Source organism: Sapajus apella, unplaced genomic scaffold (genome assembly GCF_009761245.1).
Source record: "Sapajus apella isolate SASKATOON/1434 unplaced genomic scaffold, GSC_monkey_1.0 scaffold4, whole genome shotgun sequence".
NCBI lineage: Eukaryota > Metazoa > Chordata > Mammalia > Primates > Cebidae > Sapajus > Sapajus apella.
The window spans coordinates 50,382,510-50,410,338 of record NW_022436944.1 but is presented as its reverse complement, the minus strand read 5'-3'; the positions used below and the strand labels follow the sequence as shown (position 1 = coordinate 50,410,338).

The 27,829-nt window shown below is 41.0% G+C and overlaps 1 protein-coding gene across 2 annotated transcripts in view; it reads right to left on the bottom strand.

The window, feature by feature from the left end:
• Nucleotides 1–27,826, bottom strand: part of TGFBR2 (transforming growth factor beta receptor 2) — an 87,158-nt gene extending 59,332 nt beyond the window's left edge. Inside the window, exons 1-2 of one of the 2 annotated variants that reach the window (XM_032268359.1) lie at nucleotides 27,351–27,826; nucleotides 11,475–11,549 (exon numbers count right to left, since the gene is read on the bottom strand). In XM_032268359.1, coding sequence (XP_032124250.1) covers nucleotides 11,475–11,549; nucleotides 27,351–27,444 — 169 coding nt within the window. In that variant the 5' untranslated portion in view covers nucleotides 27,445–27,826. The remainder of the gene's footprint in view (nucleotides 1–11,474; nucleotides 11,550–27,350) is intronic. The other variant, XM_032268370.1, reaches the window with a different exon arrangement.
• Between the last annotated feature and the right edge of the window lie 3 nt (nucleotides 27,827–27,829).

The following is a 27,829-nucleotide window of genomic DNA, read 5'->3' as shown; positions in this document are numbered from 1 at the left end:
AACATAAACAAAAATGTGCTGCTCTGTGAGAGCCCTCGTATTTTAACCCTTGAAGAAAGGGAGGACAGGCTAAACCCTGGTCCTTTCCTCAAGATGTTTAAGTCCTTCTAGGGAATTTTTTAAATGCACAAAATGATTTTCTTCAAAAAAGCTTTGGAAATAAGAAAGGTCTAAATAAAGATGTATTTTTTAATTAAGTTATTCATTTAGGATTTAAACAATTCTTTATCTCGAAGTACTGAGGTAGCTTAATGGCAAATGAAGAAACTAATACAAAATCTTGTAAGAACAGACTTTTAAAAGGTAGTGACTATTAGAGAATCAAAAAAATCAGTCCTTAAAATGAACCATTTGCCTCAACTAAGCATGGAATTTCGTCCGAATATCAATTTCCTGTGAGAGCAGAATTTTTACTGATAGATTTCTCTGTGGAGGCTTTTGCTCTATTTTTTCAAACTATGCTGCAGGATTCATGTGCATGCCTGGTACCCAAAAGGTTTTTCAATTATGGTTTTATTAAATATGTGAAAATATTGCTCAAAACAGATGATTTCCATATTTTCTCTAGAAAAGGGCCAGAATACTACCATATTTGGGAAAGGCATCCCTGTAAAAGGTAATATAACGAGATCCAAGTTACTTGGTTTCTACCAACCAGATAACCTGGGCACAGACTGAGAAGCTAAAGCAGAAATTGCTCCAGTGGGTACAAGAGCTGGATACAGAACACAGATGTGTTCCATTTGGCCTGAACTCTTTCTAAAACACAAACCAAGTTTTAAAATCTGGAAATTTCACATGCAAAGCTGGTTTTTTAATTCCACTTAAAAAAACAAAAAGACAACAGTGGGCCTACTTCATCCCATGGTAACAGTCGGCTGGCAATGAGCTGTGACGCTCCTCTTGAGAAGGTGTCTGTGTCCTCAAATTAGCCCCCTCCGGGACACTCCTTCATGTCACCTACTCCCCGCCTGGCCCCTGTGGCCACCTGACTTTTTACAGTGAATGATTATTTCATCTGCCTATTCAATTCTGTCTTCTAATATTAGGGTTTAACTAGAATGTAAAAAGTCACGATTTAACTCTCTAATATGGATATTTTTAACATGCATTTAATGCTCTTATGTGGATAATCACATTTCAGTTCAAGGAAAGAGGCCATCTACTTTAGAAATCAGATCTATGTGATAATGATTATTATTACCATTACCACAATTAATTGAATGCAGACCAAATACTTAGTCCAGTACTAAGTACTATGATGATTATTTCATTTACTTAACACAACCACCATATAATTGTATCATTATCATTTTATAGATGGAGAAATTAAGGGTCAAAGAGATGAAATAACTTATCAAAGGTCAATGAGAGAAAGCCGTAAGAGACAGTGCCAGTGGTGACACATACACCCTCGTCCTTCCTGACAGTCAACAATGAAATAGATATTCCAAAATAAAAGTTCAAGAGTAGAACTTTACACACGTTCCGGTACAAGGCAAATACATGGGTGTGGCCACTAGGAGTTGAAGAAAGTATACAGGGGGCAGGGAAGCAGTAAGTTTCTTAGGCAAGAGCTTTGGTTCTTTGCAATTACTTCACTTATTTTAGGAGACATATATAATAACGTCAGCTTGGTGAAGCCAAAGAGTTTTAAGGTAAAAATTTGAGTGTGAGTTCAGGCTCTTACATGTATTAGCTGTGGGCCACTTAATATCTTGAAATCTCCATTTCCTGATTTATGAAATGGCACCATACAGGGTCATGATGAAGAGCAAACATGTTTGAAACACATGTGAAAATCCTCTAGACAGTAAAAAAAACGCCACACAAACGTTCACTTGTTAGAATGGTAACATTCCATTCAGTGTTCTCTTCACACCGAAGAAAATTGCGGGAAAGAAATGACAAGATAAGAATGAGTTTGGTAAATCTATTCCTACTCATTACTAGGATGTAGCAGTTTGATAACTTCTAAAAAACCTTTTGGGAAATATGAATGAATAGACAAAATGAAATATAGTAACTTTTTGTTACCACTGCACCTTGAAGCTTTCAAAGATATAATGGAATCAATCACTGTTACAATAAAGTTGCCAAGAGTGTTTTTAGGATCTTTAATAAACCCATCTAGAACCAAATCATCTGGTTTTGAAATATTGTTCATAACTAGCATAAGTCTGGCAAATAGGCAGTAACTTGAGAATCGAGTTCAATTTTCAAATCCTCTGCTGACTCCTGCACATTCATCAGGTGAGGGCTGATCTAATTTGGCTTTGAGACACTTAGTGTGTTATTTCACAACATGCTAATAAAATTAGAAAGTTTGACACGCAGAGATGCGAAGGCAACGAAGCGCCTTAAGATTGTGGAATTCTAAAATGTTGAAAGAAAATTATGTTTGGCTTATTTTTCAAGGAAATAAAACTGGTATACTTTGATTCACAGCTGATGAAAGATTTACAGAAAAATATGAGCAACAATAATTGTATTAGATTTTTAAATATCTAGTTAAAAAGTATTCTGGCCATCCAGATATATGGAAAGCAATATTCCTTAATCTTCTCTCCTGGAGCTCATTAGCTCATGTAAAAGTTAATTATAAAACATTGCTGTATGACTTCTACTGGAGGAGAATTCACCACACTGGGAGTGGGTGCAGGTTGCAGTAGAGAAGGCCCTGAACTGACCATGAGCTGTCGTTGCGTTCAAGAGCAATTACCCAACGCCGTGCCTGTTGGCTAACCAGTCGAACAAGTGGGTTGGCCATGATGAACTTAAAGGTCCCTTTCATTTTGAAAATGACACCCAAAGGACAAAAAGGCACATTCAGATTCACTTTGGTTTCTAAGATAACACCAAACATTTTGAAACCGCCCCCTTTGTGTTTTTCAAGCAGAGGAAGTGAAAAAAAAAAAAAAAGAAATAGGTTTCAAGTATTGTTAAAGCTTCTAGAAAGGACAACAAAGGGCAGGAAATTTGAAACAAAATCTGAGAATCTGCCCTTAAACCGGGCAGTTTTGCTTGTTTTCTCATAGTGCAGCTAGATGAAAAAGTGTAAGGTTGATCTTTGCCTTTCCTCTGCATTACTCATTGCTGTCATGACCTTGGTGTTATTGGCAGTAAACAGTATAAAGGTATCCTTGTGGTAAGTAGCTGCAACTTTCACAATGCTACCCTCCTGTGAGTAAAATATCTACGCCCAGCCGGGCGCAGTGGCTCATGCCTGTAAACCCAGCACTTTGGGAGGCCGGGGCAGGCAGATCATGAGGTCAATACATGGAGATCAACCTGGTCAACATGGTGAAACCCCATCAAACATACAAAAATTAGCTGGGCATGGTGGCCCACACCTGAAGTCACAGCTACTTGGGAGGCTGAGGCAGGAGAATTGCTTGAACTTCGGAGGTGGAGATTGCAGGGAGCTGAGATTTGCGCCACTGCACTCCGGCCTGGCAACAGAATGAGACTCCGTCTCAAAACAAAAAACAATAAAAAATCTACTCCCTTCCAAGTCCTACTACCGAACCCACTAAGGTTGGTGACTTAGTCTGTTTGGCTGCCATAATACAATATGTGAGACTGGGTCATTTATAAAGGACAGAAACATATTTCTCATAGTTCCAGAGGCTGACAAGTCCAAAATTAAGGCATTGGGAAGTTTGATGTCTGGTGAGAGCCCCCTTTCCTGCTTCCAACATGGCAGCTTGTTGCTGTATCCTCTAGAGAGGATCGGCACTGTTTCATCACATGGCAGAGAGTGGAAGGGCAAAAGGACCCGCGCTGGTTACCTCCAGCCCTCTTATGTGGGACTAATCCACTCCTGACTTAATCACTTCCCCCAAATCTCTACCTCTTAATACCACCACAATGGGGATTAAGTTTCAACACAAATTTTGGAGGGGAGACATCAGCCATGGTAGTCGGTGAGAAAAATGGACAGTATTTACATGACGACAGTTGTCAATGGGCCATGGAAAAGTCAAGATAGATTCCAGCCGTGATTTTAAGATGCAAAATGAGAACCATGCACACAGTATCCAAGGTGCAATCTTCCAACATAGTTCTGGAACACAGCTGGCTCCTTCCATCCATGGGGAATGACCACACTTGTGTGCTGAAATAACATTCAGTTCTAGAGATAAGAGTGGAATAAGTGACCTAAACTTTGAAATGTTTTGAATTACCTTTGGCTAGTCGAACTACAATGCTTTCTATTTCTTAAGACAACTCTTTATGAAAGTTCTAGTATGTACCTAACTTTGGTACCTTAAATTTGCTCCACACTGAATATTATCTATTAAACCTTTCTCATTCTGGGGTAAGAACCCAGATGTATAAAATCCTCTGGCCTAACATGGTGAAACCACGTCTCTACTAAAAATGCAAAGATTAGCCAGGCATGGTGGTGTGCGCCTGTAATCCCAGCTACTCGGGAGGTGAGACAGGAGAATCACTTGAACCTGGAAGTTGGAGGCTGCAGTGAGCTGAGATCACACCATTGCACTCCAGCCTGGGTGACAGAGTGGGACTTTGTCTGAAAAAAAAAAAAATAAATTCTGTGGCTAGAAGTGACTGAGAAGTACATTTTGACTATGTTTCATAGTCTTTTATCCATTTTAGTATAATCTTTTTACCAACACCAGTGGAGGTGCAAACTGACTCAATTTCCTGTAATGTCCAGTGTAAAAATGTATGTCTACAAATGTAGTGTCATGATGAAGAGCAAGCATGCTTGAAGCACATGTGAAAATCTTCTAGACAGTAAAAACGCCACACAAGCGTTCACTTGTTAGAAAGGTAACATGCCATGCAATGCAAAATGCATGAAGAAGCAAAAATGAGAAACCAGGGGGGAGGAGGGGAGGAAGTGACAAGCACAGTCTGTTTTTAGGACACTGTACTTGCTGTTCCCTCCAACTAGAATGAGCTTAACCCAGATATCTGCTTCTTCAGCCCCTGACTTCATTCCTATCACTGCTCAAATATCACTTTATCAAAGATGCCATTCTTGACAACCCTTTCTAAAATTACAAGCATCTACTGTTATTCTCAGACCCTTGCACCGTACTTATCTGCTGACACAGATAGAATCTTGTTTGTTAGCTTGTGCGCATGGACTTTGTTTAATTTGTTCTGCACTCCCCAAATCTCAAGCATCGGCTGGCACACAGTAGCTGGTACTCCATAAACACTTACTGAGAGCTTTCCTATCCCTAAGTCCTCCGAAGCCAACTTTTGTACCTCACCCTGAAGTTCCAGGGGAAACCTTCGTATTTGCAGAAAATGAATGCATGTTTGCGGTTGCTGGATAAAGAATAAGGATATGGTCACAGAGAAAACAGGACCGGAGAAAAAGAAAAGAGGACATGCTGAAGCCAGGTGTGGAGGGTATAAACAGTCGGTGAAGACTTTGAAAGAGAAAAGGCTCAAGGCTTAGCCTGTCTAAATTAGCAACAAAAGGAAGTCAGTTTTGAAGTCAAAGAGAGTTTTTCTTTCCCCCCTGGGAGGAGCTGGTTCATGAAAGTGGAGGGCCAGAGCCAGGAGAACGCTTCTAAGACACACCGTGTAAAAGTCAAGGGCATAATCTGGAGATGCACAATAGCCATGAGAACACGTACAGTTATAAGTTTAAATTAACTAAAGTTAAATGAAATCAAATATTCACTTCCAATTCCCATGAACCATTTTCAAGTGCTTAATACCCACATCTGGCCAGGAAGAGAGACAGGATACTTTCATCACTGCAGAAAGTGCTACAGAACACCAATCTAAAGAAATTCAAAAGGACCTGAGTTCCTCAACTTCTAAGGAGATCTGAAAATGAAGGCCCAGAGGGACCTAGAAGGAGAAGCAGAGCAGAGCTAGAAAAGTAATCGCACTGGAAAGGGCCATGACTGCTGGCCTGGACGCCTTGTGTAATTAAAGTTCTATCCCAACTTCTTAAGGAATGTATCTAGTATTAAATGATTGGCTGTCTGTAGTGTCACTGCTGAGGCAGGGAGAGAAGACAATTAGGGACAAGGAGTAGCGTTCCATGGAAAATCCGTTAGCTCTGAGTGGCAGCAGCAAAAGGTCTCAGAAGTGAGAGAAATGGACCCAACTAGGTTTGCAACAAGCTGACACCTATAAAGGCTCAAGTCAGCTGGCACAACCTCTCAAAATGCAAATCCCTGAGCCTAAGATAAAAGTGAGGCTCCTCTGGCTCCTAAGGTATCAAGTAATTCTTATTAAGCCCTATTTCAATGACTGAAACCTAATGCAGAGCCCAGGCGCACAGATTAAGTTTCCAGTCAAAGCCCACACAAGCCTAAATAAAGGAAATTAACATTTTTTTTAAAAAAAGAAAAAAACTGGCTTTTTTTTTACCAAAGCTTTTTTTTGGGGGGGTGTGCGGGGGAGCGTTTAAATCACAGCATGCCAAATAAAGGTGAGTTTCTAGGAGAATACAGCACAGAGGTGACCAAGGTGAGCAGAATATATTCACAGGGGAAAATCCAAATGCCCTCAGGGAACCCACTTTTGCAGGGTTCTTCTGATAAAAACTGAACCCAATTAAAAGCAAACCTTCAGGACAAGTTTTCTCTTAGGAGATTTCTATGCTGTAACTTCCCTCCCCCCAGAATTTCCAGGAGAACTTTGAATGGTTTATAATCTCTATCACTTCATGCTCATAGACTTCAAGCATATTTTTCTCCCACAAGACAGGACTATTTTTACAATCCTTTTAAGATTAAAACTAAAAACACAGATGATAAAAAAAGGCCTGGCTGGATCCCCCCACAATAAAGTATTATAATTATAGTGCACTACTAAGGAGTATTTCCACAAACATGAGACTGCCAGGTTTCCAGGACAAGCAGCCTATAATTCCAAAGCACAGGAACGGAGAGGTACAAGTAATTTAATCTATCCCACTATGATTACAGGTGCTAAGAGATTAACTCAATGTACCTCTTTGGGATGTGAGAAGAATGGGAACTTTAATGATGCCCTATAACTGTCCTATCGATGATGATAGCTAGCAGCCACCTGTGGCTATTTAAGTTCAAGTTAACTGAAATAAAATTATATCTGTATTTGAAATTAACTTCCTTATCTGTCCTGCCACATTTCAAGCCAAATGTAGCTGATGGTTATGACACCAGACAGTACAGGTACATTTTCATCTTTGCAGAAAGTTCTATTGAACTGTGCATCTAAGACCATCTTAGAGAGTAACTGCATCAGTTTTCCCAATTTTGTAACAGGGATTATGAAGTAACAGCCTCCAAAATACAGGGTTTTTAGGCTACCGGCTCCCTTCCACACTCAGGTGAATTCTTTGTGGTGGTTTATACGTAAGGACCAATTGTCTTCATCTCCCAGTTTCAAACATATTACAATGGCATTAGATATAATAAAATGCATGCCACTGAGACTCGGCTCAATTGAAACTTGAGTTTCTTCAGAATTCCAAAGGATGGTGCATATTTCTGTGAAATCTGAAGTAGGGACTTGTCAAGAGAATATCTATGAGTGAGGCCCAGGAAAAAGAAGGCATTTTCTGGCTGGGTGCGGTGGCTCACGCCTGTAATCCCAGCAGTTTGGGAGACCGAGGTGGGCTAATTGTGATGTCAGGAGATTGAGATCATCCTGGCTCACATGGTGAAACCCCATTTCTACTAAAAATACAAAAAAGCAGTCGGGTGTGGTGGCACGCACCTGTAGTTCCAGCTACTCAGGAGGCTGAGGCAGGAGAATTGCTTGAATCCAGGAGGCGGAGGTTGCAGTGAGCTGAGATCGCACTACTGCACTCCAGCCTGGGCGACAGAGCAAGACTCCAGCTCAAGAAAAAATAAGAAGGCATTTTCTGAAATTAATCAATGTATTTCCTTGTTTTTTGTCACACCTTGTTCCAGAGATGTCCCTAGGCTACTGTGTGTAGGTCTGGACGGAACCTAACAATAAATTGAGGGATACTGAAAGTCCTGATACTCTTAAGAGCTTCCCCACACATCTTTAGAGGCTCAATGAGGGAACTATTGTTTTTTAAACAAATATAACGTGTTGATGATGCAACGTTAGACCCACTGTGGGGGATCAGAAATAAGAAGGTTCAGGTGCTGCCTTTATGCACAAACTCTTCTGCCTTCACCTAACTGCAGAGCCATATGGGAAAACAAGAAAGGGATTGCACACCTTCCCATCACAAACTCCAGGCCTTCCAGTGGTTTTACTACGTCACTCCCCTACTTACAATTTGCCAGTGACTCCGAGAATTTAGCCGAAACTGGCACTTAAGGCTCCTATAATTTGATTACCTTTCTGCTGAACAAAACTTCTTTTATCAGACATCCTTTGAGCTGATAACTGCTGGCTTTCCTATCACCAAAATTTCTACCCCCCTACCCGACCTAGCAGGTAGATTTTAAGGTCAAGAAGAGCATCCCCGAGGCAGCCTACCCAGCCCCTGGAAAGAGTTCAGTGCTTTCACTGATGGCTGTGAGGTTTATATGAAGGAGGGAAGAGACTCCAAGAATGATGTCTGAGGGGGTGCCTGGTATCTGACGCTGCCCCTCAGGAGGGGTCCAAGGTGGCCCAAATATTGCCTGCTTTGGCCATGGCTGACAGAGCTGAAGAACTGCCTCTACATGGTTGGTAGACACATACCCCAGGCAGGCACTTGCCAGCTTCCCTTTGTTTCCTTGAAGAAAGTGGAGTAGCACGGCCCTGGGGCTAACAAGTGAACAATGGTGCCTGCCTTTAATCACACCCAGCCTTTCAGACCCAGGTCAAGTGCTTTCTCTTTTGGAAAGTCAACCACACCCGCCACCACCAGCCCCACCAACAGTGCTCTGCCTCTGTTTTTAACCATCTTTATTGTGAGATGTCCTTTTAGATGGGCCTCTATTGACTCTGCTCTGCAGATAAGTTTCCTAAACCTTCTAAAACCTTGCTCCTATATGTTATACTGGATTTAAAGTCAATAGATGGGAGTTTTGAACCCAATAAATGGCATTTCTTTGCAGTGGGAAATCAAGTACTTTGACCTCTTGGATTAAATTCTTCATTTGTAACCTCACTTGTTTAGGCTAGATTAGTGTTTCTCTCCATGGTTCCATGTCGGAATCATCTGGGGATCTTTTAAAACAATGATGATGCCAAAGTCCTAACCCAGGGCAATGAGTCAGAATTTCTAGGTGCTTGGCTCAGGCACTGGAATTCTTCTAAAACTTCTCAGGTGATCCTAACATGCAGCCAGGGTTAGAAAAACAAACTGAGTTCAGGAAGGGACTTATCCTACATGGATTGGAGAACTCAACAGGAAAAAATATAGTAGTTAGAGATGGGGCATGGCAGTACTGGACAGGGGCAGTCAGGCCCATAGGGGATGCTTCTTATCTCTGCCTTGAGCTGTAACTAGAAAAACTGCAAACTGCATTACAACCACAACCTTATTATATATGTTTGCATGCATGTACAATCAAGCCCAACCCAAATAATTTCACATATGACTCAAACTCTAACACCATTTAGATGAGGCAGGAATCATAAAAATAACTGGCTGCAGGGCATTTAATTGTGATTGTATAAATTCTTCCTGAAAAATAATTTTAGATTATTTTTTAGTGTATAAGCTCCTATCTTTTTAAAGGGTAGAAATCCTTTGCCAATTCCCAAGGGGACAGTGAGCCTAAAGGAAGACATGTCTGAAAGATCTGAGGAGCAGGTTTCCTGAGAAAGCTGTTTTTCTAAAGTTTTGACCCTACAAGGCAACATGAGGAGTGAGTTCAAGGAAACAAATGTGAGAACACATTTCTCCCTTTAGATAATCTAGCAAAGAAGTTAAGAAGGCAAATAGTTCCTTAGATCAGAATTAACAGTTGTGGATAGCCTTCCCTTCAGAAAACTGCAATGCTAAACAGACATTACACAAACAATATATCCCTGCAACTTAATTTCTTTTCCTAGGATCTGTGATATTTTTCTTTTTTATTCCATTAAACAAATATACATTGAGCATCACCTACACACCAGGCCTGAAGAAACACTATTTTTAATATGCTCAAAATTTGAGTCTTTTCTTGATACAGTAACATCTGCCTTAACAGGAATCAGTATGCAAAAATGACAATTTTTAAAGGATTATATAAAAGGTATTATTCCAGAAGATTTCCTATGGAATCCCTTTTAAAAAGGATGTTCAGAAAAAGGTAACACTGAAATTTATTACAGTTGAAGAAAATCACTCCAATTATAAATCCATGAACTCAGTCATCGTTTAACGAAGCTCCTCTTTGCTGGAAAATCCCCGCGGAGAACAAAGCATCACAAGGATCCACACAGTCCCAACCAAGCCCATGGAAAAATCACCCTGAAGAACACTGGTGGAAAAGAGAAAGACATCCATACCACGATATGAGAGCTAATTTAATGTGCTCTTTAACAAAAATTAAATAAAACAACATGACCCAATTTCTCTTTCACGGTGTGGGGAAAAATAACATTCATATAAAGATATAAAGCTAGTAGTAGAAAAGCATAAGTATAGCTTAGCTTTCTAAGATGGCAAGCCAAACACACTTTCTGCTAATCAAAGTGTTTCTTTTTTTATTTTTTTTTCTTTGAGATGGAGTCTTGCTCTGTCACCCAGGCTGGAGTGCAATGGTGCCATCTTGGCTCACTGCAACCTCTGCCTCCCGGGTTCAAGCGATTATCTTGCCTCAGCCTCCTGAGTAGCTGGGATTACGCCTGCCATCATGCTGGGCTAATTTTTGTATTTCTTAGTAAAGACGGGGTTTCACCATGTCGGTCAGGCTGGTCTCGAACTCCTGACCTCTGGTGACCCAATCACCTCGGCCTCCCAAAGTGCTGAGATTACCGACATGAGCCACCACGCCTAGTCTCTTCTCTGTATCTTTATTCAGACATTCATGTTTAAGAAGTTCTGAGAAAGGAAGCCAAAGATAATAATACCGGACCTCTATGTCTATATGATGAAGAAGTACACTTCCTATGTAAAGATGTCCAGATCTCTGATTAGGTGAGGCAACTTGACGTTCTAGTGAAGAGCAAAACTACAGGACTGAACTGGCATAGCGTTTTACGGCAGCCTTTTATGGCAGCATTTGTCTATTGACAACGGTGACATAACTTCCAAGAGGACAGACCACACAGTGTACAAAAGAGAAGCGGTGCCCATAAGAAAAGGGGAAAAGTACAATGACTCATTACATAGTCTGAACTCTCTTATGACTAGTGGACAAAACCCTCAAAGAGGAAATTCTCTAGTCTTAAATAGGGCTTTTAGTGTTTGAGGCAAGAAAGGTCCGCCGCTGACTACACTGCCACCAACCACCTCTTTGACAATTTAGCTATGAAAATTCGAGGAGAAAGTAGATTTTTATCTTACATTTACTTACAAATGAAGCAGTGAGGGAGCACAATGACTAAAAATAGAAACATGAAAAGATGAATTAATGATACTTTACTATGTGCCAGTGGATGGGCAGTCCTATTACAGCCTGGGCGGATGATTTCATCTTTCGGGGGCTCCATTTTCACATCTGTAAAACAGGATAATTATATCCATCTCAGAGAGTTGTTTTTAAGGTTACAGATGGCATGCAAGTGAAATTGTTTTGGAAATAATGAAGTTCTCCATTACTGTGAGATTACTGAAAGATTGTTATAACTAGACAGGGTCAATATGTTTTCTTGAAAGTTATCAGACTAGACATTTTTCCCTCTGGTGCTCTTTCACCCGTATGTCTCAATCATAGCAAACTTATTCAAATCATTTCTCTTTTCTGCTTTCCTGGTACTAATTTTCCATCTGCCTGCAGAAGTAGACAAATGACTGTTTTCATGACTTTTTTTTTTTTGCTTTTAATATTATTTAATAGCTATTTTAACAATGAAAGACATTTTATATATTCCCAAAAGGTATGCACCAAAAAGGGTGTGGGCAGCAATGTGGACAAAATAAGGACCTTTCATTGCATCTTGGTCACCACCAATAAAGTACACAGAAGCCCATAGCAAACTGAGGTCTAAGTGGCTGCTTTCAACCAACACAATCTGCTGAGTCTGATCACCTCATTTTCTTATAACTTCAGGACACATCAATTTAGAGAGCACAAGAGCCAAGTTAGCCTCCCTGGTCATCTTAAGCAACATGGGAAGATAAGTTAAGAAAAGTGACACTCTATCGATCACTTTCCCAAGCTTTTCAGGACTCGCTCCAAAGACCTTCTTGATGATAAATTTTATTAAAGTGCCGATCACAATCAAAACAGTACATTGTATCACAGGTCAGGCATTGTTTTGCACTTCCTTTCCCAGAACTTATTAAAGATATACATCTGAAGAAAGATATAAAGAAGAACAAAATTGGTTTTGGCTGGCAGAAAATGACTTACACAGACATCTAATACTTAAGTCAAGTTGGTTTTATATGAAATAAGTTCTACCTTGGGAGTAACAAAGCCAATAGGCTTGGCTCATAGGTGGCTAACTATAGCTACAGCAGTTATTTAGTAAGTTAACATATTCTCTCCTGTCCCCGGAAGACACCTCAGGCATCTCATTAATAAACTGGTAACGGGATACTCAGAGTTTGTGAAAATGCTTTGTAAAGTGCTGAATAAATTTAAGTGATTATCTAATTACCACAAATATTCTCACCAACATCATCATTAAAATGTTGAGTGCTTTCAGTAGTTTTGAAACCTACAATGACATGCTAAATTAAAAGCATTATATTTCAACCATTTCCAGTAAGTGCTACAGAATATTAAGAATTAAGAATATTACAATTACAGGATCATGCCTGTAATTCCAGCACTTTGAGAGGCCGAGGTGGGCAGATCGCCTGAGGTCAGAAGTTTGAGAGCAGCCTGGCCAATATGGCAAAACCCTGTCTCTACCAAAAATATAGAAATTAGCCAGGCATGGTGGTGGGCGCCTGTAATCCCAGCTACTCAGGAGACTGAGGCAAGAGAATCGCTTGAACTCGAGAGGCAGAGGTTGCAGGGAGATGAGATCATGTCATTATACTCCAGCCTGGATGACAAGAGCAAAACTCTGTCTCAAAAAAAAAAAAAAAATTAAAATTCTTATTTCATCTCCTTTTCCTCTATAGACAGAGAAGGTAGGGCATTGCCAGTCCAAATCTATGTCACGTTATGATGTCAGTGGTAGCTCCAGAATTCCCACAGAGGAGGGGCTACACGGGTGATAATCTGGCTGGAAGGGAGGCAGGAGACATATCTGGAAGCTCTGCTTGCGTTAGAGAACACTACTTGAGGTACCTACACTGCATGTTTATTCCGGATGGATGGAGACTATGGTGGAGGAAAAGGCCGAAGGCCACCTTCAAGACCTTCTTTGGAAACCTGCTTTTATTAAGTACCCATGTAAGATAGGCTTCATATTTAAGTCTCCTTAGCGTGTGTCATTTTAACAGGGCTTTCCAAAAAGTACAACCGGAGGTCACCTTTGCAACATGGGATTATTTACCCTCAGGTAGGTAGAAGAGTATCTTCAGGCACTCTCCATTGCACCAAGACCCCTTCAGCCATTCCTATTCCAGCAATCCCAAGGACTGAGATAATCTATGATTCATAAGGAGGAAAGGCAGGCGTGGCAAAAGACTGTCCTGTGTCAGATGGTGTGATTTACTTTATGACTTTGTCTGGCCTCTGTAGTCATAATGCACTGTGCCTTCTGCAAAGCATTCACACATGAGAGGATAAATGAATCAAAGGTGGAGCTGGCGATGGAGAGAAAATCAAGCTTAATACCCACACTCCACAGCTCCCCAAAATTCACAGAAACTAAAGACTGCAGAAACAGCAAGTCTCTACTGTAAAGAGCAATTTGCACAAAGCAGATCACACGAGATTTTCCACAAGCCTACAGTTCTGTCAAACAATGCCACAGGTGGCTTTAAGCCACTGACATTCACACTTGGTGGTGAGGTAAGCCATCTAGGAGAAAAAAAAGGTAGCACTCCTAGGCTTGGATCTAAAAGCAAGTTTCCTCGGCCTTTAAAAGCAATGAATTCCAAGCAGCAACAAACACAGCACATAAACAAACACAATTAGTGAGAATGTGTATGAAGAGCTATGGCAAAATCACACAGACGTTTCTCCTTCAAAGAGTTTTCATTCTAATAAGAGTTTAAAACACGCAGAGATAGTGCAGGTAGCTTGGCAAGCAAGGTCATATGAATGAGGATGCAAGACTTGTTAGAGAGGCCATGGGCAGGAGAAAGAATCGCAGTGGGATGGATAATCAAGGAAGACCCAATTTTTTTTTTTCAAGAGACAAAATTTAATATATGCACACAATTTTATATATAATGCAGCATCACACCATGTAGGGCATTTACTCTTATTTTATACATTCAGATATGTTTGAAACACTTCTTAAGGCTACAAAACAGAACATAGAAAAATAAACAGGAATATATTCAACACTTACAAAAAGTGGTATGATAAAGAATATAAAGTACTCGTTTCAACACTGCAAAAGATATGTATATATATACTTTTTTTTTTACAAGTAACATCACAAATGATCACATCTTCATATGCTCTTAAGTATTATTTGTACTCAGTGTAAGGCTATTATCATTTTTCATACATAAAATTTTCTAGCTCTGTAACACAATGCAAGAAAGTAAAGTAAAGAAGTAACATTCAGACAAGGCGTTATTTCAAAGGGTGGAGCTGTTGTAGGGCACAGGTAGAGAATGGTAAAACTCAGGGGAAGTGGTGGAGAATGGACACAAGCTAGAAAATTTGTAAGCAAAAAGGATGCGTGAGGCAGCTGGGTTCAAGTGGAACCAGGGCATGAGGGATGCCAAGGGTGAAACAGATGATGGGTAAGATGTATGGCTTCATCTGCACGTGCAGTCATCAAACTGGTCCTGTGTCTCATCTGCACAAGGCACTCTCTTAGAAGCCAAGGGACACTGAGGCAGCCCCCATGCTCAAAGAGGAAGGGAAGGCCCCGTGATGATCTAGGATTCATAGGATCCATGGAAGGCTTTCTAGCAGCTGCCAGCTATTCAGAATGCTGTCTAGGAGGAGATTTAACTGATGGCAATGCCTGTGTTATTGACAGAGAAGGAACAAAACATGTCCATAAGCAGAAACCAACTAGGTGATTTTTACAGATGACAAAAATAAGAGTTCAGCTTTCTGTTACTGTAGCATAATTCAAGGGCAAACATAAAAGCGAATGGTTATGGTTTTGTGTAACTTTTCTGATGAGTAACTTGAGATTTAATGCAACAGGAAGCAACATGAGATATGAGTTGCAATGGAAAGTTTTATGGTTTTTTTTTTTCTTGCCAAGTATAGTTCAGATGTCAAACGCAAAACAAAAAATGTCAGAAAATGAAATTATTTGGAAACATTAGAAACTGCCTGTAAGGACTGATTATGGTGGCCACTATGTTACTTAAGAGCATTAGTAACTGACAGAGACCCATAATTCTGGAAGGCAAAAGTAACCAAGGCACAAAAAGCTGCCTTATGGTGTCAAAATAAAGAAGCAAATCAATGAAAAAGCCTACAGTGGCACTCTCAGCAGAGTCTAAAACAAATGTTGAGCGATTCAAGAAAGAATTAGTGAGTCTTTCCTCGGCATCAAACAAATAAGTTCCTCAAGACAAAAGAGAAGGATTAAAAAATGTTGGAGAGTAAAACCACTTCCTGAAAACCTGTCATTGAATCACTAATTTATTGAGTACCTACTGTGTATGGTGCAGAGTGCTATGTATTTTAAGAAATGCTGAGGTCTAATAGCTCCGGAATGAATTAAGGCCTACATATGTCAAGGCAATCTGTGAGTAAATGCCTAATGAGGTAAACATGATTAATGCAGTGAGTTCAGCATAGAAATGGGTCCTTGGGTTCTACAGTTCACCATGGTCAAGGGAAGGACAATCAGTGTACAAAAGACTCATGAAGAATGACTGGGGAAACAGACTGGTTAAAAACTGACTCATTTGGCTGACTTGCCACCAGGGCCTTCTGTCTTCTGCTAGCTTTTGCATGTTACAATAGTTACCATACAGTTAAAACAGCTTAGGAGGCGTCAAAAGACTTTCATAAAAATAAGTACAACTCTTCCTTGAATCCTTCTCTTCTTTACAGACAGAAACAAGCCTGATGTGATCCACTAAAACCATTGCATATCATTTGGTTACTCTTTGGAACATGATTTAACGCTATTACAGTGGTATTTCTCAAACTGCAATGTGTACAGGAATCACCTGGGGACCTTGTCAAAGCGCACATTCTGTTGCAAGAGGTCCGGGGAGGGGCCCACAATTCTCATTTCCAATAAATCATCAGGAGATGCTGATGCTGCTGGTCCCTGGATCTCCTAGGAGCAGCAAGGTATTAGAACATCTTCAGATGCTGTTATCAGAAGATGTCAGGAAACCATCATTTTCAGGGTCAGAATGCTGGAGCTCAAGATTTGGGCCTCGATACATATATGAACTCATGAAATGTAATACTCAGGAAGGAAGGAGGCTCCTGAAGTAGTAAGAAGGTAGAATGAACAAAGGCCTAAGAGAACAGAAATTTATTCTAAAAATATAAATTATAAAAATAAAAGTAGGAGTACCCAAAGGGATTGAGATTATTAGATTTTACAACAATGCAATTTAAGGAACTGCAAAATAATGAATATAAAATATGTTGCTATTAGATTTTTTCATTTTCACATACTTGAAGGACAAATTATATCTTTCTTTCTTTTCTTTTCTTTCTTTCTTCCCCCCTCCCGCCAATACTATGAACTTTAGCGAATGGGATGAAAATCCAACATGTAGTAACAGGGTAGTCACTCACAGCAAAAGTTGAAAGATTCCTAGTCTATGCTAGCAAGTGTCTAAATACTCTACAGAAGTGCCATTATGGGATCCAGCTGCTACTCCCCTGCCTAAAACAGCAGTCTGAAAGCTGCCAATCTGCTGCAAATTCTGTCTTTTCTGAGAATATTTTAAGAAAAGTGGTGGAGAAATATTGGAAGGGCAACAGAACACTAATTATATCTATACCCATGCTATAATGGATAGTTTCCCTTTTTTTCCCAAGCAATATAAAAGTTCCTTTAGGCTTATTTCTCCTAAGCACAGCAGAGCATTTCATAATTTTCTACCTTAGGAAAAACTTCCACAGACACTGTTACCAGTTCAGAGGAAGGGGAGAATGAAAACACCATAATTAACCAAAGAGAAATAATATTACCACTGAAGCCAAGTTAAGCCTTTTCTTTAGCAAGGAGTGAGCTCTAGCTGAAGTAAACATGCTATTTAGTCAGGATGTATGCTCAGACACCTGTAGTAGGAAATTCTCAAAATAGCTATGGTTTTTTTCTTTTCTTTTTTTTAATAGTAGTCATCTCCAACAAACACCAGTGGAAGTTTGTGGTATTTCTCAGTTCTGAACCGATAGGACTTTTGTTAGTTTTCTATTTTGATTAGCTGAAGGTTAAGTAAAGATTTTCTAACTCAACTTAAATGATTTATTCTACTAACAAAGCAGTAGAGGGATAAGAGTGAATAAAATGTTTCAAGGCGGGGCACGGTGGCTCACGCCTGTAATCCCAGCACTTTGGGAGGCTGAGGCGAGCAGATCACGATGTCAGGGGTTCGAGACCAGCCTGACCAACATGGTGAAACCCCATCTCTTTAAAAAAAAAAGAGAGAGAAAGAAAAATGTTTCAGAATAGAAAATACTGGAACTCTTATCTAGTCCAATTCTTGTCAATGTATAGAAGGAAAAGGAAACCCAGAAGGAAGAAAGACAGCCTGGTCACTTGGACACCTCGATTCCCAGTACAACCTTAGGTCTTTACCAGCTGTCTCCTGCATAGAGTCTTTCTAGTCTCAAACTAAGGGTCAGAGCTAGGTTATCTTTCATCCAAGATGAAGGTCTGTGATAATTACGTCTTTGCATCTTCTTTTCTACTTGGCAAGGGGTTCTAAAGCAGGAAAATGATGAGGGGTTTAGCTAGACCTGGAGGAAAAATATTTTGGTTTTGTGAAATAACAATGCAGATTTCAGTCTTGTTTGTGATCAGGGGGAGGAGGAGGAGGCATCTTTTAACATTTATTTTCTAAACCAACAAACAAATCCTACCATTAGTCAAAGACTCAGGTCTTTGGAATCTGAAGCCTGCACATTACAGGGGCACTCTTTAAGAAGAATACAAAATTAAGAATAAAGTTAATCTTTATTTAAAATCAAAATGGTATATAGGACGGGTGCAGTGGCTTATGCCTGTGATCCTAACACTTTGGGAGGCAGAGGTGGAAGGATTCCTTTGAGCCCCAGAGTTAAAGACCAGCCTTGGTATATAGTAAGATGCCATCACTACAAAAAATTAAAAAAAAAGTTAGCTGGGCATGGTGGGGCATGCCCTTAGTCTCAGCTACTCTAGAGGATTACTCGAGCCTAGGAATCCAAAGCTATAGTGAGTTATGATCACGCAACTGCTTTCCAGACTTAGTGACAGAGTGAGATCTCATCTCTGGAAAAATAAAATAAAAAAGGAAAAATAAAATAGTGTCATACAAACAAATTTTTAAAAGCTGTAAAAACTACAAATATGAAGGGTTTTAAAAACAAATATTTTTAACTGACTGACATACCTCTGAAGTACTTTTCCTATATTTTTTGGTTACACACTCTTAGATCATCTCTTCCAATAACATTTTTAGATATTCTCTATTGAGGGAATAGAAAAATAATTGTCTTCTCTTTAGAACTGTAGATCAGAATTTGTAATATATTCTTGAATAATTTGGAAACGTTCCTTTTAGTCTCATAACTCATTGAAGGTAATGTCATATAAACTTTTTGAATTGACGCCAAATTTGGAAAACTTTTATCAGGTTAATTTTAGAGGTGAGCTGTAAGATTCAGAGCACTGCAAGATTTCGTAAATAATGTTTAACTTGATTACACTTGTTAAGCACATTGCCAGGACCTCCCCGAGAACCAGGAGAAAGTCCTATATCAAGCTATAGGTAGCCTTGAAGATTAAGTTCAAACACTTCACAGCAAATCCACCTGACCCTAGCATATATACCCCCAACATATCTGATGCATCTCTGAACTCTCCCAGTTCTTTCAAATAAATCGCCTGTTTTACTCGGAACTCCCTGATGGCATAATTGTTCCGTGATTCAGTCAAGACTGTATCACTTGAGGTATATACTTCATTTTCCCATTGAGGTCACAAGACAGGCACGACGCTTGACTACCTGGTGTATGAACCAAGTGCTATTTTATTACACTAAGGAAATTCGATGGGATAATACAGGAAGAATGCTAAAATACTAGAAAAATGTTGGATATTATTATTTCTCTTAACCCCTAGTCTTCCAATACCCATGCTATAATGGACAAGTAGTTTATGTCAATTAAGGCAGACTCGTTTCAGTACAGTATAACAATTAGGAGTATAGATCCCCAAACAGACCATCTTGGTTCCAATCCTAGCCTATTCATTTGCTAACTAGGTGGATGTAGGCAAGTTTATCAACTCTGGAAGATTTATAACAAGCATAATACAACCTACCTTGTAGAGTTGTTTTGAGGGTCAATACATTTGAAGTACTCAGCATGAGCCAGGCAGTAGCAAGATCTCACTAAGTGGTAGCTACTATGATTATTGGGAAATTAGTCCATGAAGTCTATTGAGTAAAGCTACAGGGGGCATAAGGCCAATTCCATTTCCCTATGAAGAAAAGTTTGCAGAGTCTGGACATGACAGGTAGTCATCCGCAAAGCAGCAATGTTACCGCCCCCCACAGGAAATGAAGACTTTGTAATGATTTATATTTTTAAAAAGAGCTGCTACATCATATACTAAAAATATGTACCCAACCCATATCTTCTTTCAAAGGCATTCATGTTAGTTCAGCCAAGTCCCTAGTTCTTTAAAATGAAGCAATGACAATCTTACATCTTCTAAAGCATTGGGAAGACTTTTTCCTTATTTTCTATAAAGAGGCTTGAGAAGAAGCAAGCCTCTTTTTTATCTGAACCATGGATGGTTCAAATAAAATATTTACAATAGGAGGAAAAAACATTCAGATAAACTTCTCCTTGCTCTCGTGGTCTCAATACACAAAGAAATGAAACTAAGACATTAGGAAATATTAAAAAAAGAAAAAAAAAAGATCAGTGAAACAGCAGCTAGATCAAAACGCTAACTAAGAAAAACTATATTTCCCAAAGGAAATACAGCTCTGTCTACAAAGTAACCATTATCTTTTTCTTTAATGTTCAGTGCTGTCTATTCCAGGGAAAAAAATGATACAATTAACCAAACTAATTTCTACCTAACATCTCTGCAAAGGAATGTTGCTGCTGCAGACCCACCCCTAATATCGGAAGGCCCAAGGCAAGTGAGCAAACAGAGGCCCATTTACCATAAGTCAAAACATTTAAAGTTACAAATCAAGCTAGCAAACTGCTCAATACAATAGGTTTTATCCTTCTGCCTTGACTGACAAATCTGTCTTTTCAGTGGCTTGGAAGACCAGGTACAACTTTAGAACTCCTACAATATTCCTAGTCCTTCCTGAGAAATGGGTGGTTTGAAGAGAGACATTATCCTGCGCCCTGATAATCAATCTGCCTACATCTCCACTGCCTGCTGATTGCTCAACCAGCAGCAATGAATGCCTTCAGGAGGATGGCTCCAAGGATCCATGCAAACTGCAGATACCAGTTCAGGGGCTTCTGGGTAGGGGATTTGGGTTCCCAGGTAACCAAATCATAGTCTAAAAATAAAAAGAGAGTCAGATTGGAAGGCCCAAAAGTCACCTCACCCCATAGGCACGGCTCTGACCAGAGAAGAATGACAGCAGAGTGCCATCTAAAGCCCAGGACAGAGGCCACTTGTGTTTATATAATAGGCTTGTATTTTAGTTGTAGAGCTGAAAGAAATTGGAGGAAAATATGCCATCAGAAAAGAGAGAGAGAAAAAAGAAAAGAGCTGCATGTCTTGACCTTTCCCAGATAGAATCTCCCCAGTCATAGGTACAGGCCCTGAAACTAAATCTCTTCTAATAATGATAGCTTCAAACCTCCAAACAAAACACAGATGCTAGGGAACCCTTAAGAGTCTAAGCAAGAGGCCATTAAGTAGACTAAATTGACTGCATCCAAGAGGACAGTTGCTCCTTGTTGGATGCTAAGACCTAAAAAGTTGACTGTGGCAAGTAAAAGGCAGAAGTAATCCTGATGTCACGGGTAAGGAAGAGGATCTTAACCTACTACAAGTCTTCAAATTGTCCCCTTCAAAAGTCAAACTGTCCCTTTCTTCCTATTATATTGATATGGCTCTTCTTGCCCTCATCAGCAGATGTACACATGTGATTGTACACAAATGATTTTCCTACATGCTTAGAATTTGGGGTTTACAATACACATCTTTGCAAATGGGGTATGTCCAACTGCTATAAGTGGCTAAACCACAGGACCCCTACCATGAGTCCTGCCACTAAGGACTATCAAACTATCAAACTGTGGGGTGTAGCGTTTCCTTATGCAAAGAAACTCTGCCTTATCTTGATTTTCTGTGGTACAAAGACAGTCAGGAAGGAGGCAGATGATGCAAGCAAAGCAAATCAATGACATCAGGAGCACTGAACTGATGACATTAGATGGGAAGCTTCCCCGCTCTCAAATCTGATATCCATTCACCCTTCTTCAGCCTCCTTCCTAACACATACACACAGAGAGACGACAGAAAAGAACCTAGCAGCACACAAGCCGGAGAAGCTTGGGCCACACACACATACAACCACGCAAATCTCCAGAGAGAGCTTGAGCAGGATCCATCTTTCCATTTATAAAATGAAGATAATAAAACTTATCTTGGAGATTTCTTCCTAGGATTAAATTAGATAAGTAATGTGAAGTGGCTGGCTGAGGGTAGGTTGTCAAACGTCAATTCTCTTTCTCTTCCTTCTCCCCGACTTCTCCCTGAGAAGAGCCAATCTGCTGGTACAGCATTCCAAACCCTTTTGGCATGCCAAGCAAAGAAGTCTAAGAGTCATTATCTTGCCTCAGTCACAAGCAACAAGTATCTGTGGGGCAAAATATTACCAGGAAAGTAGAGACTGCAAAATAAGCGATGGGAATTCCTGCTGCAAATGCATATCTGTTCTACTGAAAATCACAACCTAAATCTGCTGAAGCTGTAGGTAAAGATCTGGACGGTAGATGCTAACAAGGTACCAGAGTTATGTTTTCACATGGAACTTGGCCAAATAATGCCATGGCTGTAGTCAGAAAGTATGTTTCCCCTGCACCCTATTTAAAACTGTTTTGGTGGTTTGCATCAGACCTAAGTAATATCCACGCTACTCTAGAGTAGGCAGTGGTGGCTAGAGGACCACACTTCTGTTCAACCCATCTCTGCTTCACCCTTGTAAACCAAAACATAAAACCCAACAAAGAAAGAAACTTAAAAACTGAATTCAGATTGCAGCACTTCATTAGTAATAAAATTATCTCCCCGACATCCTTCTAGAAAACAATAAAATAAAAATAAAAGAGAAATCAGTAGCTACTGGATAATTTCTCTGGTGAATTTATCTAATGTTCTGCAGTGGCTGTCAAGGTCCTATGCTAGTTCAAAATTTATGGCTAAAAGAATTGCATGAAAACTTCTAGCAGCTTTCCATCATGTTTTTCAGAAGTTGAAACATCTTTTTCCATATTTCATCGGAATACAAGAACCAATTCCATAGTTCAAAAACAGCCAAACTACTTATTGTGATCAGAGCTAAAACTATTCTAACTGAAAGTAAAAACACCTAATAAACAGTGACTGCTTAGTTCAATGCTCGCCCTCGATACAGTAGGATGAAGCGGAGGCTCAGCTCAGCATTTCCTGGGCGCTAAATGATGTGTCAGGCACTGCTGGAGACCCCGGAGATAGAGAACTGAATAAAATTGAGAGGATTAAAGGTTTAATGGGCAAGACAGTTCCGTAAAGATATGACTTCAGTTTGATACCGTTACCAGCTAAGTGAGAGGTCTGTATCTCATAGGAGATATTGACCTCAAACTGGGGCATTCAAAGCAGGCACCCTCAAGAAGATGACACTTGAACTAACTCTCAAAGATGAGTGAAAGTTAGCCAGGTAGCAGGAGCTCCAGACATCCTGAACAAAGGCAGAGCTGCCTAAATCCCTCACACTATGTATATGTACGGTGACACAAACGGACTGGGAAAGTGTGAGCTGTGGTGAGATGTCAAGCAGCCGTCAAATCAGAACCAGGTTGGAGACCCTTGGTAAGCCCAATTAAGGAGTTAATAATAATAATAATAATAGTAATAACAAAAGCTGATATTTATTGAGCACTTACTATGTTGCAGGCACCATGTTAAACATTTTAAAACAATATTTTATTTAGTTCTCACCATAACTCCATAATCTTCTTTTTTTTTTTGAGACGGAGTTTCGCTCTTGTTACCCAGGCTGGAGTGCAATGGCGCGATCTCGGCTCACAGCAACCTCCGCCTCCTGGGTTCAGGCAATTCTCCTGCCTCAGCCTCCACAGTAGCTGGGATTACAGGCACGCGCCACCATGCCCAGCTAATTTTTTGTAAAGACAGGGTTTCACCATGTTGACCAGGATGGTCTTGATCTCTTGACCTCGTGATCCACCCGCCTCGGCCTCCCAAAGTGCTGGGATTACAGGCGTGAGCCACCGCGCCCAGCCCATAATTTTCTTTTACAAATGAGAGCAGGGACAACTAGCAGGTAAAGTAACTACAACAGGCTGCACAGCCAGTAAACGGGAAGTGGGTTTGGAACCAGGACGGCCTGATTCCAAAGTTTATACCCTTCACTCTTCTACCACCAGACGATCCTCAAAGAGAACCATTAATGAACGCATCGGGTCCATCATGCCGGCTACAGAATGGAGAATGCAATTAAAGGCAGCTCAACTCAGGCTCCATAATAAGGCAGGGATAGGAAACTGAAAATAAATGGATTCAAAAATATATTCAGGGGTACCAAGAAGGAAACATTCAACATGTACATCCTCCTAGTGTATACAGCAACAATAAAAAGCAGGGTTTTGAAAATGAGGTGTAGAAAATAAAACACCAGTATTCGATAATGCTTCCAAGGATAAAAGGTTTAAAACATGTATCCTTTTCTTTGCTTATAACATGCTCCCAGCTGCTAAATTCAATGAAGGCAAAGACCAGGTCTGTCTTTTTCACCATCAGATGACGTTCCAGGTCTGAGCGTCCTGCCTGGCAAGAGATACTCAATAAATACGATTGAGAAGGTAGAAGAAAAAGTCGCCACTTTTTGCAATGATATCGATGAGATGCCGTATTGATCCAGAGTTAAAAACTAACCTTACAGAAAAAATTAGAAAGTCATGTTCATAACTGAGTAGAAAACATGTAGCAGTTATGTTGACTACACGGACAACAGTCATCATTAGGAGCTGCTACATTGAAAGGAAGGCAATGAGTTGAAAACGTGATTAGTATTTTGTATACACCATAACTCATTAAAAATAAGATGTTGTTAAAGGAAGTGGCCTAAAGGTGAAAATGTATTTTATGAGGGGGAAAAACAAGCACAAGTAGACCGAAGATCAGCTTTGAGGCCTAATGATGTCTAGTCTCTTCCCCTGAAAAAATAGCATGAAGAACCTGTATTTCTATGACACTTATACAAATTCTCTGTCCTCAATAAGAATCTACTTTTAGGAAGCTGAAAAGTAAAAGTCATATTTTTCAGTCCTGAAGAGTTACTGTACACTTTACAGTTTTCCCCAAAAGAGTAATTTCTCAGTTTTGATCACTTAGGAAGAGTGAATCTAAACAAAGTCAAAAACAAATATAAAAAAAAAAAATTATGATATATTTCTTAGTGAAATGTGTTCTTATATTTAAATCCTCTGCATACTTGTCAAGTTACTAAACAGAAGACAGGTTTTCGGCTTTTATAGGTGACATAAAAGGAGCTTGTTGTTTTATAAACAGTCTCATTCCCTCACATCTTATCTTGCATTAAGATATTTTGAAAAACGTTTTCAGTTTACCAATTGTCAGAAAAAATCTAAAACTATTTCCTTACGTGAAAAATTAAAATGTAAGTAGAATTAGGTTTCTTGTGTTCAATATATCTGTCTTTAACCTTCAGCCAACTTTGAAAGTTTACTTCGAATCAAATGAATACAAATTAAAAATGATTCATTAATTCAACCATTTTGAAACGTCAATTCTATAAAAATATGAAATCCGTTGGCCTTGCAAAACTGTGTAAAAACCCAAATAAAAAGCCACCACACTTTTAAGCTAATTGTTTAAAAGTGTGTATACAGATGAAATGAAACTGACTCATGACTATTGGGTCTGGAATTTGCAAATCATAAATCTTATCCTTGTAAACAGAACCTAACTAACAACATCAGGGCCTGCTAATTTCCTTCTTTTATAAACTGGAACAAACGTTTTAATGATTTTTAACATTCACAGAAAATTAAGGGTGCCATTTTAAATATTTATTAGCAAAATATAATTCAGGTTTTAAGAGTCTAGAGGAAAATGAAAGACAGCTGAACATTCTGGTACTACAATGTAGGAAAAATGCCAAGAACAAAACACTCAGATTTTATTAAAACCATACGACTCAAATTTGCGTTAAGACTTTTTGCTTGCAATAGTGCTTCTTCATAATTTGATTAAAAACTTCCATCTCCATGTCACCTTTAATGTAAGCAATAATTTTTAAAAAGCTCTCAATCTACTTCATGTACTCTGAAATTTACAACATTTCTAGACAAACCTAAAGATGAATGTGCCCCTGGGTAGATAAAATGAGCACCTCAGGGTGATGTGGACTATCAGCTCCTCTCCATTTCACCCAAAGTCTACATGGCTCATCTCCAAGTCACCAGAAGTGCCAGGAGGAAAAGAGGGGAGGGGCACGACACATAATATATTAAACATGAAGATGATGTAAAATTACTCAGATTTAACCTTGCCATTTTCCAGATGAGGAAACTAAGGCCTAGAAAAAGTTCTATGACTTGCCTAAATACGCGGTTACGCGGACCAGCTGCAGATACTGTTATATGGCTCACAGCTGCAAAGTCTACCTTTTCGCCCGGCGCGGTGGCTCACGCCTGTAATACCAGCACCTTGGGACTCAGAGGCGACCATGAGGTCAAGAGATCGAGACCATCTTGGCCAACATGATGAAACCCCGTCTCTACTAAAAATACACACATTAGCTGGGCATGGTGGTGGGCGCCTGTAATCCCAGCTATTCAGGAGGCTGAGGGAGGAGAATCGGTTGAACCTCTGAGGCAGAGGTTGCAGTGAACCGAGATCGTGCCACTGCCCTCCAGCCTGGCGACTCAATCTTTAAAAAAAAAAAAAAAAGTCTAACTTTTGAAGTCTTAGGAGTTTTACACTTTCCATAACAAATCATTAAGAACACCCTTTCCTGCATATATATGTTTTTTGTGTTTTTTTCTTCAAAACCTTCAGGGACAGCGGTCAGGTGGGTAGCCTAGTTGGGATTTTTAACCCTTCGGTTTCCAACAAACGATCATTGCAGAGAACCATCAACTCCCTGAAGACAGGACTGTCTTGTTGCAGGCAAAATCTCCAGCCTCTAGCACCCAGTAGGCATTTAGTGAAGGATTCCCGGTTTTCCCCAAGCGTCTCCACTCCCTACCCATCCGTGCTGCCAAGGCGTCAGTGGAGCCAGCTAACTTTCCTTTGGAAATCTCTTATTTTCTTGAAACTTGTATCCAATAACTCCGGGCCAAGAAGCGGGCCTGAGGGCATGCGTGGCCGTGTCCAGGCGCTCAGGACTGAGGAGGTGGCCTTTGGAAGGGGCGGCAGGGAAAGAGCTGGGTGGGCGCGCGGCATCGCCACGGGCGGAGGGGCCCAGGTGTGCTGGCTGCTTTGGCAGCTCAGGCTGCCGCCCCGCGCCGCGGCTCCCGGCCGCCTTCAGATAACCAACTTCTCAAACTTCCCTTTCCGGGGGTGGGGGCTCGCCTCGAACGCGGCCCGCACAACGCCTTTCCTGCTCGCACAAAGGGGACCGAACATGCCCCGCGCCCCTGGCAGCTGAACTTTCCTTCTCTTTCTCAAGAAAAACTCACACATCCCCGCGGCTACGGGAGTCGGGCTGCGCGGGTGCCGCGGGGGAAACTTTCCTGGTTTCCGCCCGGGCGCCGGGTGGCCGGGCCCGACTGTCAAGCGCGGCGGAGGGGCGGGGAGCCCAGGAAGACCCCCGGCGCCCCGCCGAACCCGGGCTGGGGGCCACTCACCCGACTTCGGAACTTGCGGTGGGATCGTGCTGGCGATGCGCGTCCACAGGACGATGTGCAGCGGCCACAGGCCCCTGAGCAGCCCCCGACCCATGGCAGACCCCGCCGCTCGTCATAGACCGAGCCCCGAGCGCGGCGGACGGCGCCTTCCCGGACCCCTGGCTGCGCCCCCGGGCCGCGCCCTCCGTGGACCCCGCGCCGGGCCGGCCGCGCAGAGGTGCGGGCCAGATGTGGCGCCCGCTCGCCAGCCAGGAGGGGCTGGAGGCCGGCGAGGCGCGGGGAGGCCCCCGGCGGCCGAGGCAAGCAGCGCAGGAGGCCGGCTCCCGTCCCGAGCGGGTGCACGCGCGGGGGTGTCGTCGTTCCGTGCGCGCGAGTGACTCACTCAACTTCAACTCCGCGCTGCGGGGGAAACAGGAAACTCCTCGCCAACAGCTGGGCAGGACCTCGCTCCGCCGGCGGCCTTCTGCGCTCCTCCGCGC